Here is a 22671-nt window from a genome sequence, read left to right as displayed (position 1 = left end):
AATGCTTGCCTGGATGCGGGTAGACTTCCTGAATCCATGGCAAGAGCCAACGTAATTCTACTACTCAAACAGGGGAAGGATCTGGTAGACCCCGGCTCCTGCAGACCTATATCGTTACTCCAGAGTGACATGAAGATCTTAGCTAAGGTCCTGGCGCTCCGGGTCAATGGGATCATCTCCTCCATTATACACCAGGATCAGGCAGGCTTTATGCCGCAAAAGTCAACGGCCACAAATCTTAGGAGACTGTTCCTGAATATGCAAATGCAAGCAGATAACGGGGGTCAAAGGGCACTGTTGTCTCTTGACGCCAACAAGGCCTTTGACAGCGTTAGCTGGAGATATTTATGGGCAGTACTGGAAAAGTTTGGTTTTGGTGCACGGTTTATAGCGTGGGTTAAGTTGCTGTATGCGTCCCCTCAGGCCAATATTAGAGTGACGGACAAGGTTTCGCAAGCTTTCGCTCTGGGCAGGGGGACAAGGCAAGGTTGCCCTCTGTCCCCTCTGCTCTTTGCGATCGCGATAGAGCCCCTAGCAGCCCTGATAAGAGATAGTGCCCAGATACAGGGGTTCCAATACGGAAATCTACATGAAAAAATAATGTTGTACGCTGACGACAGGTTACTCTTTTTAGGGGACACGAGTCACTCATTAGTGGAGGTGATGTCTATAATAAAAATGTTCGGTCACTATTCCGGGCTAACCATAAACTGGTCCAAGTCGGCCCTGATGTTGTTGGACGGAGATCACAGGGTTGTACTCCCAGATAGCTGCCCCATTCCTCTGGTCACTAGTTTCAAATACCTGGGCATACAAGTGGCACCCAGGATTGAAGACTACTGCTCCCTAATTATCTATCCCTTGCTATCTCGTTTTCGAGACAAAATAAATACCTGGAACAACCTGAAGATGTCCTTAGCGGGCAAGGCCAACTTAATTAAAATGATCCTAATGCCGCAGTTGCTATACTTCTTACATAATACTCCGGTCGTGGTCCCACTAAAAATCTTCAGAATAGTAAATACACTCTTCCGCTGGTTACTATGGAATAACAAAAACCCCAGAATTAAGCTGGAGCAGCTGCAGCAATCAAAGGACAACGGGGGGTTGGCAGTTCCCAACCCCTGGTTGTACTATATAGCGTCCCAATTGCAACAGCTGGTCGGCTCTATGGCGTCAGAACCAAAAGGCTCGTCGGCACAGTTGATGCTGATGGCGTCGGGGGCAGAGACCATTCCCATGGGCCTTGAGGCGCAGCTATTTGCAAAATCCAACAAACAGACCCCAACATTGTCACTTGTACAAAAAATTTGGAATAAGGTCACACAGCTTCAGGGGGTGCAAGGCTTCACTGATTTTAGCCCAATATGGGGCAACCGCTCTTATACTGAGCTGGATAAATTACTACAAGGGCCAACATGGCGTAAACACGGGGTTAAACTGCTACCACATATATTCGCAAACGGTAAACTACTCTCTTTTACAGAATTGCAGGATAAATTTAACCTGCCAGATAGCATGTTTTATTCCTACCTTCAGCTGCGACATGCGATCCTTGCGCAGGGGGGACGCGGGTGGATGGACATTGTCGCCCACGCCGGTGTTTCATGTGTTGCAGTCCAGTAGTGAGACCAAGGGAATTATATCTCAATGCTACCAGATGTTGTTAGTAAGGCACCTGCGAGCACACCCGTGCAATGCAATGTCGGCTTGGGAAAGGGACCTTGGTCAGATTACAATGGAGCAATGGGAGGAGGCCTTGCAGTCTGTATCCACGTGCTCCCTTAACGTTGCACAAATGGTTTCCCAATTGTTTATAGCGTTAAGAGTGCACTACACCCCAAAAAAGCGATTTAAAATGGACAGGACGGCAGACCCTCTATATTCCCATTGTCGTCAGCATGATGGGGACCTTATTCACCTCCTGTGGAGATGCCAGAAGCTCCACCGATATTGGAGGGAGGTGATGGGTACGCTCAATGAGGTATTTCAAACGAAGGTCCCCTTGGACCCCATGTGTTGTATACTGGGGGTTCTGGAGGATGAGATCCCTGAAGAATTGGTCAGGGTCGCGTTCTCCAGAGCTTTATTCCAGGCCAGGAAACTTATACTCATGGGTTGGAAGTCCGTGGGGCCACCTACTAGGAACACATGGGACAAACCCTCATAAGGGAAAAGTATATATATCAACACAGAGGGTGCCCTCCCAGGTTTGAACGAATTTGGTCCAAATGGCTGGACACGCCAGGTCTAAGCCCGAGAGAGCTGGTGATGTCCAGGCTCCTACAATCTCTGTAAACATGACGAGGAGATTATATGATAGTATATATAATATAAGCTGTGCGGGCGGAGGGGTGGAGATGGGAAAAGGTGAATTTTTGCTGGCAGGAGAAGTGCAGTGGGCTGGATAGCCAAGTTGAAATAAACACTGTATGTATGTACATGAACAGAATCTGTTATAACAAATCTTATGTAATTGCAAACCGAGTGACGATCATTGTTGGATAATATGTGAATGTTCAATAAAACCTTTTTTGATTTAAAAAAAAAAAACATACACCATTGCAAAAATGAAGAAGATGTTATTTGATCCTTTCCTGCCTGCTTCTGTTGGGCTTGAATGGCTCATTGCAATATCTACACATTTACAAACTCTCAAAATAGTTGCTCAGCAGGCGGTTTAGTCTTTACGATCACATGATTAGTTAGGGTTCTGTATATCCAGGAATCTTATGCATGCCATCCTAGTGTAAGAAACCTGAGAACATGCCATCAACATTACAATTGATGCAATATAGGCTATATAAACTGAAAGCGTATGCAAATTCCAAATATTTTTCTTTAATAGTTTTGGATAGGATTGGGAGGGGTTAGAATAGCTGTCAGGATTTTATTTCTGCATGTGTCAAAATAAACTTCCAAAATTACATTAAAAAACCCCAAAAACCGCTTTGGCTATAGATCTTTAGAGTCTGTGCAGACTGTCGGAGAAAGCAGCAACCCATGTACAGGAGCAGCAGATAAAGATTCTCAGAAATCCTATTAAAGGTTGCCATGACTGCTGTAAAATCATGGCTGGCAGCACATTAAAGCACAAAGGCATTCTTTAAATAGCATTATTACACAATAGCTTTTGTAAAAATTCAATAAAGTGATTTCTAAAGGGTACATTTTAAAAACGGTTTATTTTTAATATAATAAGGGACAGGATGCGAAATTGCAAACAGATTCTATTTTAAATTTGTATTCGTTATGCTTTGAGCGTGCAACATTGCTCTATTTACAGCATGTTTGCTGCATCCTGCACTGTAACTGTAGACAAGGATTGATCACAAGCAATCCATATTCCTCATGATTGGCGTGTCTCTAAAGACTGTCGCTGCCCCTCTCCGGTCCATGGGCGCACACTCCTCAGGGGTCTGCTCCTCCCAAAAACCACACACATGTAGTATAGTGCTGCTCACCACTTCCATAAAACAAACTTTATTATACTAGCACATTCACAGACACTCCACCCAAGTGTCCTTCTCATCTATTTAATCGTAGATCAATCTATACTACAAATGTGGTCCAAATTCTCATTTTATTTAAGGGGGCTGATTTACTAAGTATATTTTCCACTTAAACTTCTAAGTATTTACAGAATATAGGGCTGATAATTTAAGCTGTGCTTAATATAATATATATTCACATCAGTCCCTGCACTCACTGAGTTTACAATCCAAGGTCCCTATCACACATGTATGCATACATGCACATACTAGCACAGGGGTAGGCAACCTTTTGAGCATAGTGCACCGAAAAAGGTTTCAAAGAAATTGAGAGTGCTGGCTACATAAAAAAGTCAACTTCACACTCTCAATACTGAAAAGGAATTTATTTTTTAAGGAAATGCTGTAAGCGACTTGAATAATAGTGAGAAATTAATATTGTGCTTTACACCTCCACACATCAGATTAGCCCAATTCCTGCACCTCCACACCTCAGATCAGCCCAATTCCTGCATCTTCACACCTCAGATCAGCCCCAATTCTTACATTTTCACATCTAAATTCAGCCCAGTTCATGCATTTTCACACCTCAGATTAGCCCAATTCCTGCACCTCCATACCTCAGATCAGCCCCAATTCCTGCATCTTCACACCTCAGATCAGCCCCAATTTCTGCACCATCAAAATTCAGATCAGCCCCAATTTCTGCACCTTCACAGCTTAGATCAGCCCAAATTCCTGCACCTTAACAGCTCAGATCAGCCCCAATTCCTGCACCTTCACACCTCAGATCACCCCATTGCCTGCACATGCACACCTCAGATCACCCCACTTCCTGCCCCTTCACTCCTCGGATAAGCCCCAATTTCCGCACCATCAAACCTCAGATCAGCCCCAATTCCTGCACCTTTACACCTCAGACCACCACACTTCCTGCAACTTCACACCTCAGATCACCCCATTGCCTGCACATTCACACCTCAGATCACCCCAGTTCCTGCACCATCACACCTCATCAGCCCCAATACCTGCTTCACATATCAGATCACCCCAATTCCTGCACCATCACACCTCAGTTCAGCCCCAATTCTTACACCTTCACACTTCTGATCATCCTAAATCCTGCATCTTCACACCTCATATCACTATAAATCATGCACCTTCACCCTTTAGATCACTCCAATTCCTGCACCACATCTCAGATCATCTGCCATTTCTGCACCTTCACACCTCGGATCAGTTTCAATACCTGCACCTCTAAATTAGTAGTTCCCAATAGCTACTTAATTACCAGACCAAAACAAGAACATGCAGCTTGGGGTGTCTGACTCAACTCCAGGACCGGACCTAGCCTGTCTTATGTCGGGGTGCACTAAAAATTTCAGGGGGAAGAGGACCGATTGGTCAGCAGGGCAAATGATGTCAGCGGTTCATAGGGCATTGTATAGCGGCCAACAGGGCAGTGGATAGGAGCCCAGCAGGAATATGCTGGATCTGGTTCTCTGCTTTGCTGACCCCTGTACAGATTGGACAACAGGGGCTAGTAGTGCAGGGGTTAGCAAGGCAAAGGATGGGGTCAGAAGTGCAGACGACAAGGTCAACAGGGCATAGAACAGGGGTCAGCAGGGCAGAGGATATTGTCAACAGGGCAGTGTACAGGGGTCAATAAGACATAGGGCTGGGGTCAGTAAGGGCATTGGACAGGTATCAGCAGTGAAGAGGATGGGATCTGCTTGGCAGAGAAAGGGGTTAGCAGGAAAAACGATGGGGTCAGCAGGGCATAGGACTGTGTCTACAGTTCATAGGGCGGGTCAGCAGGGCACAGAATAGGGTCCTCTGAGTAGAGGACAGGAGTCAGTAGGATATAAGATGGGTCAGTAGGACACAGGACAGGGACCGCAGGGCACAGTACAGGGCTCAGTAGGACATAGGACAGGGTCCGCAAGCAATAGGAAGGGGGTTAACAGGGCAGAGGATGCTCCTTCCCACACTGCAGACAGCGGAGGTCAGTTTTTTTTTACAAAAACAACCTGGATCTGCAGTGTGCTGCTTTTCCAATATGAGAACTGCAACAGCCAGCTACAGTCACACTGTGCAGATCAAGGATGTGTTTGTAAAACAATTTGATCTCAGCTGTGTGCAGTGTGAGGAGCAGCAGCTCCACTACATGTCCACTGAATAGACTGTGTGCCCTCCAAGGATGAGAGGGGGAGCTTACCGACTCGGGCAGACACAGCTTCCATGGGAGGAGGGGATCCGGCCGTGCTTACCACTCAAACACTACTTAAAGGGGTTGTAAACACTGTTTTTTTGTTTTAAATAACAAACATTTCATACTTACGTCCACTGTGCAGTTAGTTTTGCAGAGTGGCCCCGATCCACATCTTCTAGGGGCCCCCGGCGGCGCTATCAGCTCCTCCCCTACATCGGTAAACCTCCTAGGAGAAACACTCTCCCTGGGGGTTACCGTGCGGGCGCGCTCCTGAGTCCGGCTTTTGCGTCCATAGACACAGAATACCGGACTCGGCCCCGCCCCCCACATCACAAGGGGCAGAGAGGGAGAGCACGTCTCCGCCATGGGAACGAACGGGCTCAGGTGAGTAAAACAGGGGGGCTGGTCAGTGTCAGAAGTTTTTTCACCTTAAGGCATAGGATGCATTAAGGTAAAAAAAACACGAGGGTTTACAACCCCGTTAAGTGTCAGCAAAATGAGTGAGGTGGGTGGGAACAGAGGCGGGCTGGAAATAAGCTGGGAAAGAACCAGCTGTTCTCCCCCCTGTGTAGTCAGCCGCAACCAATGGCCGGCTTTGCTGATGTGAGAAGTGGATGCCCCAGGCTTCCCTAGCATGCAATCATAAATGCGGCTGCGTGCCATGTGTGCTGGGGGTTGCAGACCCCTGTACTAGGGTCATTTTGGATCAGAGACAATAATCCTACCAGCAAGTCTTTGAAGCGTGGGAGTAAATCCATTTTTTCCAGTGGAAAGATCCTTTGTAAACATATCAACCCCAATTCTTTATGGCCAAAAGCCATAATTAGAATTTGAAGATCACAGTTCGCTACATGCAGGCAGACTTTCAATAAGTTTAGCTAACCTCCCCTCACACCCATTACATGTGATTCAAAACATATGAATACACATGTAGAGATATCCCTGATTAGAATACCTTGTCCTCAGGCCTGGTCAAGAGATATGTACTTTCTAAACTTACGCAGAAGCTCCATACCTCTGGCAGTGTGTAGCAGAAATTCGTTCTAGAATACCAGTTCTAGCTCATAGTTACAAAGTTAGTAAGGTTGAATAAAGACACCAGTCCATCCAGTTCAACCTGTGGAGTGTGGGTGCGTGTCTACAAGTCTACAAATATCCCTATCCCTGTACATTGTGTCTCATTAACATCCTCATCTATTATATTATTATTTAAGGTACCCATATAGCGCAGTCAATTTACGCAGCGCTCCCCACATACATCACACACTCACATCGGTCCCTACCCTCAAGGAGCCCACAATCCAAGGTCCCCAACTCTTGTTCATATGCTAGGGCCATTTTTTTTGGACAGAAGCCAATTAACCTACCAGCATGTCTTTGGAGTGTGGGAGGAAACCAGAGTACCTGGAGGAAACCCACGCAGGCACAGGGAGAACATGCAAACTGCAGGCAAGTAGTGTCGTGGTTGGGATTTGAACCAGCGACCCTTTTTACTAGGCGAGAGTGCTAAGCACTACACCACTGTGCCGCCCAAAAGCTCCAGATCATATAGACATCAAAGCTGATTTACTAAAACATTAGAAGCGGTTTACCTAGAAAAGTGAATGTCCACTGGCAATGCTAGTAAATGAGGTGAACCTGTATTCACTTTGAATATCAAATTATGTTTGAACAAACATTATCTTGCACTTGATTGGGTATTTAAAAAGTGAACACAGGTTAACATTCACTTTGTAAAGTGAATATATGCTTTAGAAGTGAACTTTTGATTCCCTAAGTGAAAATCCTCTACTCCTTTAGGCCCCTTTCACACTTATACGACTTCAAAGTTGCGCGATTTTACCACTATTTTGCCGCAATTTGGGAGCAGTACTACTTTGTACGACTTTGCCACAACTTTGGCATTAACAAATGAAAACATACATGGTGTGAGGCTTGTGCTTACAGCTTGTGCTTACAAAGTCGTACTGAAATCGTGTCTATATTATTCAGGTATTATTTGCATGCTACTTGAGGGTTTAACATTGAGGTCTATGGAGTACAACTCGCATGGAAGTTGGACCAAAGTAGTGCAGGGACTACTTTGAAGTCGGCACAACTTAAAGTCGTGCCAATATGAATGGTAGTCATTGAAAATCATGGAGAATGACTTGTCATACGATTTTGCAGTACAAAATCATGGGACAAGTCGTATAAGTGTGAAAGGGGCCTTAGTAAATTAACCACAATGACTCAAACAGTTAAGCTGGCCATACATGGATCAGAATTCTGCCAGTTCAGTAGGGACCAGCTGAATTTCGATCCACCTATGGGCTAGCTGGTTGTACAATCAATTGACTTGTGTACAACCAACCAGCCTATTGGGTTTTTCTGAACAAAGTAGTGCCCGGCTATAGCCAGCAGCACTGATCATTGGATTCTACCAGCGAAGAAGGCTCCTTGCTGACAGAATACATTAGCTCAGGGGGAGTACTTCCCCCATTCCCACTGAATGTGTGAATGAGGAAATCAGTTCATTTTTTATTTACTTTTTTAATCACTCAACCTGCTGGTTGAACAGAAAGAAAAAAAAAAAAAAATCATGTATGCCTGCTTTATGTGGGGCAAATGCCTTTTTCGTTCTGTTTGCTAACAGTACACCGGCAGGCTAAACAGAAATACATTACAATGACCTGGGTTCATGATCACCACTCTCAAAGTACAGGGAATGAAAATGCAGAGGCAAGAGGTTATATTTACGATGTTGCTTGCTATATGTGAATATATTAAAAGATCTAACGTGTTTTGAAAGCACAGACATCCATCCATGAAAACAGGAGTTTTCCTTTAAATGAGCACCTACATAAAGCCCCGCCATCTATATTCACAGTTTTGCTGGGACCTGCCATCTCACCATTAACAAGAGGTATGCTTTGATTTAAAGAAGCTGAAACTCCTATTTAGCACTAACAAAGAAAAATTTAGGGTACAAGATTATGGATTCCATTATTTAGAATGGTTATTATTGTGACTGACCTCATTTATACTCCTTTTCCTTATCAAGTGTTACTCCTTTTGAGCCCATGCTTTTCCATCTGATCCTAGGTCTACAATGTTACTGCTGCTGCAGAATGAAGGCCCATTTAAAAAAAAAAACAGATAGTAACACCAGTTCAGTCTACCTTTGATCAGCATGACAATAAATTTGGTTAATTTGATCAAAACACTGTATAATTTGTGCCAAAAATGTTCTTCAGTACTCAGTGTTTGTGCACATTAGCACACCCCACTGACCATAATCCATTATTCACTGCAAGGCTGCCAAGATGTGCAGAGTCTAAAATAAATGGAGCTTGTAATAGTGAAAAAAACCCCACAACAAGCATCCTACCAAATAAGATACGAAACGAAGTGAACCAATTATTCTTTTATTATAGTTTTATACTTAAAAACAGCCAGGCAATTAATGCTGAGGCTCTTTCTGCCATATAATATTGACTACCAAAAAGTCTCATTAATCATAACTAGCAAATATATGCTGGTTAGGGAACAGGAGAATATAGAGATGTAAAAATTGATACATGTAAGAATACGTTTATTGGATATGTTTTATAGCAGAAAGAAAAAAATGTATTTCATTACATTTTTTCAAAATTGTCTTTTTTATTTTTGTTTATAAACGGAAAAAAATTTAAAAAAATGCAGTGGTGATCAAATACCACCAAAGGAAAACTATTTGTGGGGGAAAAAAAATACAAATTTTTATTTGGGAACAGTGTCGCACGATCATGCAATTGTCAGTTAAAAGAAAGCAGTGCTGTATCGCAAAAAGTGGCCTGGTCATGAAGGGAGGGTAAATCTTCCAGAGGTCATGTGGCTAAAAAAAAAGAGCAAATTCGTTTATTGTTGGGGATGACATATACTTTAAAACAAACCTGTAGTAATAAAAGCCGTGATATAATCACTCAGACACTGCATCTATACCCATGCACCTGGAAGTGGTAGTATTGAAGCACCAACATCACCTTCTTACATTAAGCATGGCCAATGTAAACAAATTATTCCCATAATGTTATGGGATATGTGGTAACAACAGGCTTTGGGCGGAGTGAGAGGGGATTTAGGATGCTCCTCCTGTCCATTAAACAAGGCTCAGCCAGTAAGCAGGTCAGATTCCCAGGTTCAACCACTACAGCGAGCACCAATGTTCTTAAAGTATGTAAACCAACACATTCAGTTTAAAATAAAAATGAAAGGAAAACCATTTATGTATTTATGTAAAAAAGCAAATAGAGTGGAACCTCGGATTGCGAGTAACGCGGTTAACGAGCGTTTCGCAATACGAGCACTGTATTTTTAAAAATTGTAACTCGGTTTGCAAGTGTTGTCTCGCAAAACAAGCACAATTCAGGCCAAAGCGGTGTGCAGTACCCCATTTGGCGTGAGGTGGAGGGGCACCGGAGCCGAGCAGAACAGAAAGTCGCCGATCACAGCAGATCAGAAATGCGCGGAAAGGCCCGAGGACAGCTTGGCTGACCTCGGCAAATCTCGGGAACGAAGTCTTTCCGAGGTTTGCCGAGGTCAGCCAAGGTGGCCTCGGGCCTTTTCGGACGTTTCTGAGGCTCTCTCCGGCGCCCCCCACCTCTGGCCGCATGCGGTATTGCATGCCATTGAAGTAAATGCGGAACAAATTATTTTCGTTTCCATTGACTTCAATAGGGAAACGCGCTTTGATATGCGAGTACTTTGGATTATGAGCATTCTCCTAGATCGGATTAAGCACGTAATCCGAGCTTCCATTGTAGCTTTTTTTCATTTTTGTGTAAGTATTCACATACCATCTGTTCTCATCTGCATAAGGAGCTTAGAGAACTGGGGGACGAGAAACAGCAACACACTGAACTTCCCAGTATATGGCTGCGTGTGTTGTCAGCACAAATGTGATCATTGAAGAGCAGGCCAAGTTCCCAGGACAGGTAGAAATACTGACCATGGCCTGGACATGGTCGGGTGAAGACACGTTTTGATAGAGCTCCGGGGCCCGTAGGTCTGCTCAGATAATGCTCACGGACTAGAGGCTGACATTGTGGTATGAACACAGGCAACAGATATCAGACGCGCTCCGCAAAAGAGAGAGTGCATCCCCGTATTATCCAGGGGGATATTCAGCAATACTTTACCATACCTCTACGTACCCCTCCTGGTGCTGTATCAGAGACATTGCGTGGTCGAAGTCTGAGTGACGGTGCGAGTGCGCTTGCAGCGTCAGCTGTCTTGCCTCTCGTAACAGATCCGGCGACAGATCTTGCGATGGAGGACCCGGTGTCTCCCCTCGTAAACCCGTCGGAAGCGGCTTACGGTATGCAGCCCAGAGAAGGGGGAGGCTCGGAGGGAGACATTAAAGGCATCCGAGCGCTGTTAAGTACCTTACCTACCTGCCAGGATATCGAAGCTCTGATCATGAGAGTAGAGGAGACACACCGCCAAGACATCCAAGCGGTAAGATCTGAAATGAACACTTTGACAGAGAGAACTAAAGTGGGGGAGGAAACGGTATCCTTAGTCGAACAAAGAGTGGAGACACTGGAAAAGACATTGACCACCCAGACAGCTATGATGGCGCATCTTCAGCTCCACACTGAGGAACTTGAAGACAGAATCCGCAGAAACAATCTGCGGCTTTGGGGTCTCCCGGAGACACGGGGGGACTGAGGATCTTCAGGCAACAATCATTGCTATTTTTCAGATAATTTTGAAATCCCCTGAGAAGGTAGTAGATCTAGACAGAGTTCATAGAGCTATGGGTCCTAGACCAAAAGACTCAGAGAAACCTAGAGATGTTGTCTGCCGTGTCCACAGTTACCAAGAGAAAAAGATGATACTCAGAGCAGCGTGGGAGGCGGGGGATATTGATTTCAATGGGACCCCTATTAGGATTTTACCAGACTTATGTCGAGCAACCCTCCAGCGTAGAGCTTGTCTACGCCCTATTTTGGATTTAGCAAAAAAACGGGGGTGCACTTATAGATGGGCTTATCCGCTGGCGGTGAGGTTCCGTAAAGAATCAGCTTCATTTTCCGTTTATGCACCTGAAGACCTCCCGGGACTATTCACTTTTCTAGATGTGGCCCCTATTCAGATTCCCAACTGGCTTACATATATTCCTCATATGGGGGGGCGCTTAGGCCCCTTGAACAGACAAGGACAGAGGAGTGACTTTCAAAGAAACCAACAATTACCTCGAAGGGGATCTCAAAAGCCTACAGGGGATTAGTAATAAACATTATACACATTAAAAAGGGGAGGGGGGTAGATGAGATAGAATTAAGATGAAGTAAACTACCCCGTTTCCCCGAAAATAAGACCTAGCGTGATTGTCTGTGATGGCTGCATGCTACCCCCCAAATAAGCCCTAGTTAAAGTGCTTGTAGGTCTTATTTTCAGGGTAGGGCTTATTTTTGGGGAAACAGGGTAAGGTTTATTTGGGGGGTAGGGCTTATATTGCAGCCATCACCGACAATCACGCTAGATCTTATTTTCAGGGAAACAGGGTAGGGGGTAAAGGCTAGAGGAAATCAATTGACCCTAATTGAATTTAAGTTTATGAATGAAGATGATATAATAAATATTTCATCTAGAGTGATAGGAAGATATTATTTAATATGTTTCCTTTTTTTTTTTTTTTTTTTCTTAAATATGAACATAACACAAGAATAGCTACTTATTACAGATACGGATTTTTGGTTTTGGCCATACTTCCAGGTTTTGTGGCTTAGGGGGGAAGAGACATTGGAAGGGGGAAGGAAGGAAAATGACTCTTGGGGGTTTTTGTTTTGGTTGTGGGGTTTTTTTTTTTTCGTTTTTTTCTCTTTGAGATTTGTTGGGATTGTATAGTGATGTAGCACGCAACACTTGATTGATAATCAAATTAGCACAATTAAAAGGGCACATTGACTGCCCTGAGTTTTACTTTATTTATTTTTTTTTTTTTGGAGACGGTTTAAAACACAATAACACGTTAAATAACACCATTTAGTTGTGGTTGCAGTACTGGCAATCCATATGGGTTGTGAGGGGAGGGGGGGTAGAGGGGGAGGAGAAGGAAGATTTTAGATTTCTTTGCTTTTTCTCTCTCTCTCCTTCGTTCTTACCTTCCTTCTCTCCCTCTGACAATGATTACTATCACAAATATTATAATTTAATGGTCACTCAATTTTTATTTTATATATTATACTATATATATACTATATATTTTCTTTCCTTTCCTCTTAGGAGTTCTATATATATGGACAGAACTGTATAAAGTGAAGTGTTTAGGATATAAGTTCCTATCTTTTTTTTTCTCGACCAATATAGTTAAAGATGTTGTTTGTATTTTATTTTTCTATATATACACATGTAGATTAATAAGTGTTTTTTCTGGATGTCTTTTCTTTTTTTTTTTTTTTAGATTTATGCTTTCAGGACTGGTAAATAATTGGGATGTAATAGGATAGGCAGCAAAGTCAGCTGACGGGTCTAATTTGGAATTTAGAAAGTTGCCCCCCCCACCTTTCTGCCTTTTTTTTTTGCTTTCTCTCCTCAGTTAGCCCTGGTCCTTAAAAATGTTTGATTAATAAGAGGAGCGACAGCCCCGGAGCTCTTCATCCGACTATCTCTGTCCACGACCCTAGATAGGCTAATGCCGCGTACACACGGTCGGACTTTTCGGCTACAAAAGTCCGACAGCCCATCCGACAGACTTTCGACGGACTTTCTAACGAACAGACTTGCCTACATACGATCACACAAAAGTCCGACGGATTCGTACGTGATGACGTACACCGGACTAAAATAAGGAAGTTGATAGCCATTAGCCAATAGCTGCCCTAGCGTGGGTAATCTTCCTGCATACAGATTTCATATAGAAATAGTAAGGTGGATGCGCTTACCAGAAGGGATGGACACTCTCTCCGTACGGCGGGGTGTCATAAGGGCTTGTGGATCCAGATGATTCTATGGATGTTCACTGGAAACTCAGTGAGGCGTGCCAATGGACAGTACCGGAAATTGCATACACAGCGACTTCAGAGACAAGGTAGACTGCAGGTCATCGGATGGATGGATGGATTCACCTCTCCCAATACGCTGGTGGCCGAAAGGATGTAGTTCTCACCACGTCACAATGTCATCCACATAGGGAAAAAAAGGGAATCTCCACATTGTGCATGAACCGATAAATCCCTTTTTTTCCCTTATGTGGATGACATTGTAACGTGGTGAGAACTACATCCTTTCGGCCACCAGCGTATTGGGAGAGGTGAATCCATCCATTCATCCGATGACCTACAGTCCTACAGTCTACCTTGTCTCTGAAGTCGCTGTGTATGCAATTTCCGGTAAATCTGTATGCAGGAAGATTGCCCACCAGATGTAACAATCACTACGGGATCTCATCAGTGCCACAGTTTGCACAGTGTTATCGCTAGAGTTTTTTATGTATGGACTTTATTCCTTTATATACCACTATACACTGCTGTGATGTAGGGTGATATATATTATTCTAATTAGATGATTCATGTGTGTAGACACTGCACTTTGTTTATTTTTCACTTACGAGAGCAGAAACAGATGAATTATATACCACATCTGGTCTCACCTAATAAATCTAGGGTCACAAAACCATATGACATAGTTGGGGAATTTCAAGAATATTATAAGACATTGTATAATCTGCAGACTAAGCCCCCTACCCAAGCTCAAATAGATCTATATCTTTCACGGTCATTAATGCCCCAGTTAGCAGAGGCAGATAGAGATAATTTTGAAAAACCTATTACAATGGAAGAACTTCAGGGAGCAGTAAAAGCTACTAAATTGAACAATGCTCAGGGCCCCGATGGTCTGACGGCCCATTATTATAAGACCCTGTTCCCCTCATTAGCCCCATACATGGTCAAACTATTTAACGCCCTTGGATCATCAGCAACATTCATAAAAGATACAATGTTAGCCCATATTTCGGTAATTCCAAAAGAGGGAAAAGACCCGACTTCCCGTGGAAGCTATCGTCCAATTTCACTACTTAACGTAGATTTTAAGCTTTTCACAAAAATTTTGGCAAATAGAATTCAACAGTATATCCCGAACATGATACATCTGGACCAAGTGGGATTCGTTCCAACACGTGAAGCAAAAGATAACACATTAAAAGTCCTTAACCTCCTGCATGTAGTGAATAATTCTCAGATTCAATGTGTGTTCTCAGATGCGGAGAAAGCCTTCGACAGGGTAAATTGGAATTTTATGTTATCAGTCTTACGATATGGAGGATTCGGGAATAAAATGTTGCAGTGGATTGCTGCCGTTTATTCCTGTCCGACAGCTCGTGTTCGGGCAAATGGAGTGTTATCAGAAGCTTTCCAGATCTCAAATGGGACACGCCAGGGATGTCCCCTTTCACCTCTCCTTTTTGTCCTGTCGTTGGAACCATTTCTCTGCACTATACGTTTAAATCAAGATATTACAGGAGTAATTATAGGAGAGGCTCAATACAAGATCTCGGCCTATGCAGACGACATGATGTTTTCTTTGACAAATCCCCTGATTACGATCCCTAATTTAATGAAGGAGTTTGAGAAATATAGCTTACTTTCCCATCTTCGTATCAACTTTACTAAATCAGAGGCAATGGGGGTTAATTGCCCTCAAACATCAATTGAACAACAAACAAAATTTTAAATTTAAGTGGACAGATAAAGCACTTACATATTTGGGCACGCTGTTGGTACCCAATATTGGTAAGATTTTTGGGCTAAATTTTCCCCCCACTGCTTCAAAGAGTGAAGATATTACTGGATAAATGGAAATTAGGTTTGCATTCATGGCTAGGACGTTGTAACATTGTTAATATGAGTATTCTCCCTAAATTTCTTTACCTGTCTTATTAGGAAGAGCCCCCTGGTGTTCGGCTCACTAAACACCCCCTGATCGGCAATACTCCCTATTATTGGTATAATACCCGAGACGTCTCCCTTGTATCCAATAATGGGGAATCCCCTATTTCCACCAGGGATTGAGGATAAAGCTTTCAAACATTTATCAAGTATGGGCGGTACACAAGTTTCCAGCTATATAAAAGGGGGGGACCTGGTTGACAGTCATAAAGATGATGGAATTATTTGGACTAAGATTCTGGAGTGCTCTCCAAATTGCCCATTTTCTTAGTTCCCTTTCTGCCCCGAGAAAGTATGAAAGGCCCCTTAATAGTTTTGAGAAGATGTGTTCAGAGACGGGAGCGAAATCACATACCCTATCAGCGAATTATGAGATATTAAATGCAGCGAGGGAAATTGACCCTTTGAACTGCGTCCATGATTGGGAACGTGAGTTGGGAAAGGACTTTGGTACAAAACAGTTGCGACAAATTTTTAGGTTTACACATGAATCGTCTATCTGTGTGAAAACTCAGGAGACCAATTTTAAAATTTTGACTCGTTGGTACAGAACACCAGAGAGACTGAAGAAGTTTGTCCCCGACTCTTCAGACCTTTGCTGGAGATGTCAGGCAGATAGAGGTACGATGTTGCATATTTTTTGGGATTGCCCTAAATTAAAGAATTTCTGGACAGAGATCAGATGTATTCTTCAGACTATCTCTAACTGTAGGATACCAGAAGACCCGGCCTTTTTCCTTCTCCACGAGTCTCATTTACCAGAAAAGGTGTATAAGAAATCTGTGATACGTCATCTTTTAGATGCTGCCAAGGCCTGTGTTCCTTTGACATGGAGATCGACGTCGCCACCGACGATAGAGATGTGGTTACGTAAAGTGAAAAAGATCAGTAAATTGGAAGATTTGGTTCTCTCTGCACGACACCAACAGGAGAGATATTCCGAGACTTGGTCCCCTTGGAGTACTTTTCTGGCCTCGGAAGAGGGAAGCACCCTCTGTGTTGGTAATCTGAATAGTTAAAGTAGTCACTTAAGGATTTTTTTTTTTTGTTCTTGTTTTGTTTTTTGTTAATATATATGGGTATAAAATTGACTGGGACCGGCTCAAGACTATAAGGGAGGCAGGTTAATGGTTGAGTAAGAATTATTTTTAGACATAGATTCAACTTACTGTTGGATGATATGAAATCATGTTTTAAGTATGTTTAAACATGTTAATGTTTTTGTTTCTCTTTTTATGTATGTTCTCGAGCATGTCCTATGTTTAAAATAAATAAAATGTAAAAAAAAAAAAAAAAAAGAAATACTGACCATGCTGTGCTCTCATGCCTAGTGTGGTCAGGAAAGCAGAGACTGGCAGGATAACCAGGTATTTCACACACAGGAAGAGAACAGGGTACTTTTTCATACAAGTATATGGTACGGCAGAGGCATATAAAGAATATGTAAATCCAACATTTCATATTCTTGCCAAGTCTTTACTCACTTAGGTAGGAACTACTGAGGGGATTTTACAAGACCAGTAGCAGGAGAAAGAGCAAGCACAGCAGCTACCAGTCTTATTAAAGGGATGTAAAGGAGAATAAACATGAATTAGGTTCAAGTGGGGATTTATTACTTGCTAGAAGACTGCATTGAAATACATGAGGATTTTGCTTATAAAAAAAAATAAAAGGTACTAAATTAACAATTTGAATATGGAAAAACATATAGCCTGGAGCTCAGCTTTAATGTGTTGAAGCTGAGGGAAAACAGCAAACAAGCATTTTTCAAAAAAAAAAAGTCAAATCAACTTTGGGAGCCTTATAGTAGGGAGCAATAGTATTGGGTGCAGAATAGTTTAGGTTGTGAGGAGTTGGAGTCGTAAGGCACGGTTTCCAATCTCTGCTCACCACCGCCACTGACCTTTCCCGTTATCCAGGCGTTTCCTCCTTCCTGAGGAAGATCATTTTTGAGATTGGTGGCAATAGGGAGGGGTACTCATATGGGTGGATGGTCAGCAAAAGTCTACATTAGGTGCAGAATCCAGTGTATACAAAGTGCTTTTGCCTTCCTTTACTTCGCCCACAAAAAATACAATATTCAACATTTCTACTATCCTTTAAGAAATCATATTGGTTCCACACAGCATACTAGATGAAATGAAAATGGCTGTTGCCTAAAAGACACACAGTCTCTCGGTTTCTTCTACCTACACTAAAAATAAGAGCTGAAATAAACCTGTCTTCTGTAAAGCAGCATATGTGTTCCCCCCCCCCCCCCCCCCAACAATTTTTAGTCATAAGGCCTTCTAATCTCCCAGGGATCACCAATTAGAATATAACCTTTGAAATGTTCTGCAGTACATTGTGGCAGTCTGCAGATTAATTATAGCTTATTTTTACTTCACCACATAAGTAGCACTCAAAGCACGGACAGAAAAATATGAAGAAAAAAAAACCACGCACTGCCGTTAATCACAATATACAAAAGAGAGCAGACGAGAAGCTGAGAAGTTGATGAGGTATCATTTTTAAACGTTCAATGACAGTTCTGTGCTTTTCTTTGCAATTTTTGTTTACTTCTAAATAGGGCTTTTTTTCTCAAACAGTAGGTGCTGGAACTTAAACACGACTCCACAAACCCCTCCCCCTACACACACCCTCCAAATCACATCAAATAGTGGGTGTGTTCAGTAAAATTTCACGAAAACAGTAGGAGGGTCTTAAAGGGGCATTAAATACCAGGATTGCATTACATACAGAGTGCAGAGCTGTCACTTGTAAACACAGAAACCAGAATTCTGTGATTACAAGCGATTGTGGTGAGCAGGCACCAAAGGGTCTGAGCCAGAGGTGGTGGAACTGAGTTCCACCAAGTTCCCCCTGAAAAAAAGCCCTGCTTCTAAATAATTGATCCTCAAAAATGTGTGTGGGTAAAGATTCAGATTAAAAGACATGGGTGATCTATTTCAGATCCTAAAATTGTATTATGTACTACAACAAGGTGTAGGCAAGAGTGAGGCTTGGTTCACACTTGTGCAATCACAGACATCGCATGTGATTCGCACCGCATTGCTGCGTACATCACATACGATGTCTGTGCGATGCCAATTTAGCCATACAAACTGTATGGCTGAAATCGCATTGCATTCACACCAAAATGGTGCAGGACCCGTGGTGGAAGGAAAGAAAATCAAATCATTTATAAGCTGCCTAACACATACAGTATCTCCCAAAAGTAAGTACACCCCTCACATTTTTGTAAATAATTTATTATATCTTTTCATGTGACAACACTGAAGAAATTACACTTTGCTACAATGTAAAGTAGTGAGTGTACAGCTTGTATAACAGTGTAAATTTGCTGTCCCCTCAAAATAACTCAACCCACAGCCATTAATGTCTAAACTGCTGGCAACAAAATTTAATACACCCCTAAGTGAAAATGTCCAAATTGGGCCCAAAGTGTTAATATTTTGTGTGGCCACCATTATTTTCCAGCACTGTCTTAAACCTCTTGGGAATGGAGTTCACCAGAGCTTCACAGGTTGCCACTGGAGTCTTCTTCCACTCCTCCATGATGACATCACAGAGCTGGTGGATGTTAAGAGACCTTGCATTCCTCCACCTTCCGTTTGAGGATACCCCACAGATGCTCAATAGGGTTTAGGTCTGGAGACATGGTTGGCCAGTCCATCACCTTTACCCTTAGCTTCTTTAGCAAGGCAGTGGTCATCTTGGAGGTGTGTTTGGGGTTGTTATGTTGGAATACTGCCCTGTGGCCCAGGCCCTGAAGGGAAGGGATCATGCTCTGCTTCAGTATGTCACAGTATATGTTGGCATTCATGGTTCCCTCAATGAACTGTAGCTCCCCAGTGCCAGCAGCACTAATGCAGCCCCAGACCATGACACTCCCACCACCATGCTTGACTGTAGGCAAGACATACTAGTCTTTGTACTGCTCATCTGGTTGCTGCCACACACGCTTGACACTATCTGAACCAAATAAGTTTATCTTGGTCTCATCAGACCACAGGACACGGTTCCAGTAATCCGTGTCCTTAGTCTGCTTGTCTTCAGCAAACTGTTTGCAGGCTGTCTTGTGCATCATCTTTAGAAGAGACTTCCTTCTGGGACAACAGCCATGCAGACCAATTTGATGCAGTGTGTGGTGTATGGTCTGAGCACTGACAGGCTGACCCCCCACCCCTTCAACCTCTGCAACAATGCTGGCAGCACTCATACTTCTATTTCAGAAAGACAACCTCTGGATATGACGCTGAGTACATGCACTCAACTTCTTTAGTTGACCATTGCGAGCCCTGTTCTGAGTGGAACCTGTCCTGTTAAACCCCTGTATGGTCTTGGCCACCATGCTGCAGCTCAGTTTCAGGGTCTTGGCAGACTTTTTATAGCCTAAGCCATCTTTAAAGGGGTTGTAAAGGTAAACGTTTTTTCACCTTAATGCATTCTATGCATTAAGGTGAAAAAACTTCCGACAATACCGCCGCCCTCAGCCCCCCCGTTTTACTTACCTGACCCCTCGAAAGTCCCGCACTCACTCCCGACATCCTCTTCGCCGCTCAGCCTGGCTGCTGATTGGCTACAGTGGATGGATTGAAAGCAGCGCAGCCATTGGCTCGCGCTGCTGTCAATCACATCCAATGATGCGGCACGCCGGGGGGGGGGGGGGCGGGGCGGGGCCGAGTGAAACAGCGAGTGGCTATAGCCGCCGGCTGTATCACGGGAGCGCGCTCGCAAGAACTGAGCTGAAACAGCCGCCGAGGGACTCCAGAAGACCAGGTTCGGGGCCACTCTGTGCAAAACGAGCTGTACAGTGAAGGTAAGTATAACATGTTTGTTATTTAAAAAAAAAAAAAAAACCTTTACAACCCCTTTAAGTAGAGCAGCAATTCAGATCCTGAGAGAGTACTTTGCCATGAGGTACCATGTTGAACCTCCAGTGAACAGTATGAGAGAGTTAGAGCGATCACACCAAATTTTACACACCTGCTCCAAATTCACACCTGAGACCTTGCAACACTAATGAATCACATGACACCGGGGAGGGAAAATGGCTAATTGGGCCCAATGTGGACATTTTCACTTAGGGGTGTACTCACTTTTGTTGCCAGCAGTTTAGACATTAATGGCTGTGTGTTGAGTTATTTTGAGGGGACAGCAAATTTACACTGTTATACAAGCTGTACACTCACTACTTTACATTGTAGCAAAGTGTCATCTCTTCAGAGTTGTCACATGAAAAGATAACATTTTTTACAAAAATGTGAGGGGTGTACTCACTTTTGTGAGATACTGTATGTGCAACGCTAAAAGGGCGGGCTTTAACTGCACATATCTGTTGCTGGACGCCCAATGTTTCTGTACTGGGTGCGCACTCCTAGCACAGGGACCAAGCTATGAAAGATAGTTCTTGGTCTTGCGAATGATCCTCCCTCTAAAAATTCTGAACGCCCTGAACGCTGGGAGGCAGAAAAAATCTGCCGATCATGTAAACATTGCGATGGACTGTCACAGTGGTCACATGATAAGAAAGGGGTCAAGACAGATTTCGATTTTATGTGCATGGTGTAGCTGTACTTTGTCCATGAGCAAATATAAGACCTGATCCTTACCCATTAATAAGGATCTTGGGAATGGCAGCTAAACCACAAAGGGGGTCACTTTGCTGCATTAGCATAGCAAGCGTTAAGCCTAGCACACACACCAGTAGTTAGGCTGAATGAAAAACAAAAAAACCTGACAGCTCAGGAGGAGCCACTGTACCAACAACCCAACATTAGTACAGCGATCTTCCCTGCTGTTCTATTATGTTCTGACAGGGAGATGCACCCCCCACCAGAACACTCAGTCATTGCTCTGAGCATGCTGATCGGGAGCCAATCGGCAGACTTTTTTTTTGGTCATGCCCCTTCGACAGAAGCTGGCTTCTGATAGACCGACTGCAGTAAACACGAGCCGAATGTCAGCCGGTTTCTATCCGATGCCGCCTGACATTTGGCCCGTGTGTACTAGGCTTTAGGCCTGCCATACATGTTAAAGTTTTCAGGCAGGTTCAATTAGATATATCAATTTTATTCCCCCAGCCATGCTATATATATACACACACACACACACCAAAGTTCCTATTTTTGACCAAACCACCAATAAAATAATTTCAGACATTACAAAAAAGCACAATAGTTGTGACATATTTTATTTCAGAGGGAGACGGTTTGCATATGAAGTGGGACTATTCAGTTATATACACACACTTTTCATGAAACATACTGACTGTCCACTGAATGCATAATGTGCGAATTTCAATATACAAAGAGAACTAGTGTTAGGAAAATGACATCCCTCTTTTGTCTAATTTACATGTAACGCTATGGAATACTGATTAGTCGCTCCTGAAAACATTTTAATAAGCAGGTTGCAAGGAGAGGGAAATGAAAATGATTAATACTTTCATGTTCTCCACAACCATCAAAAACGTACACAGGAACACAACTCTAAATAAAAAGAAAAAAAAAAAAATCTATTGCACTCACGTGTAAAAGGCCACGAGGCCCCCATATGTTTGACACTGCACTATTTTTTGTAATAAACATTTACAACACGTTTAATAAAACACAATAGAAGTGCAGTGTAATTAGGAATAGGCACCTACTCACAATGTAAAAGTTCAGATAAGTCTCTTCATATTTTCATAAGGTCTACTGCTAAGCTTTGGGCTTTCTGGTTCCCTTAATCCTCAGTGCATTAGGAGAGGCAGTTTTTTTTGGCTACACTCCCTTAGTGACCTGTTAGGTAGTCCTGTGTAGAGTCAGAAGCAAAAGAATCTGCATCTTCATTATCCGAGTTATCACTGCTGTCATCTGCTGCTGGTTCGCCAGTTAGTGCAATCCGTGCATAGTCATCTGTGTCTATGGATTTACAGAAGTGAATAGCATATTTTAGCTTCTCCTCAAGAACCTGCTTGCAGGAATATCTAGGAAGCTTCAGCAGAAAGAAGCACGTGTATGATTCTGGAAGGAAATGATCTGGAGGATTGTACTTGTCTAAAACCTGT

General features: G+C 43.2%; 1 protein-coding gene across 7 annotated transcripts in view; it reads right to left on the bottom strand.

Moving 5' to 3' along the window:
- Positions 1 to 21792: 21792 nt before the first annotated feature.
- Positions 21793 to 22671, bottom strand: part of HERC2 (HECT and RLD domain containing E3 ubiquitin protein ligase 2) — a 287985-nt gene continuing 287106 nt past the window's right edge. For all 7 annotated transcript variants that reach the window (XM_073614619.1, XM_073614626.1, XM_073614620.1 and 4 more), the window contains one exon: positions 21793 to 22667. In XM_073614619.1, the coding sequence (XP_073470720.1) occupies positions 22395 to 22667 (273 nt within the window). In that variant the 3' untranslated portion in view covers positions 21793 to 22394. The remainder of the gene's footprint in view (positions 22668 to 22671) is intronic.

This window comes from Aquarana catesbeiana, linkage group LG02, assembly GCF_042186555.1.
Source record: "Aquarana catesbeiana isolate 2022-GZ linkage group LG02, ASM4218655v1, whole genome shotgun sequence".
NCBI lineage: Eukaryota > Metazoa > Chordata > Amphibia > Anura > Ranidae > Aquarana > Aquarana catesbeiana.
Note: the sequence above shows the minus strand (reverse complement) of the source record. Positions and strands in the feature narration are given on the sequence as shown.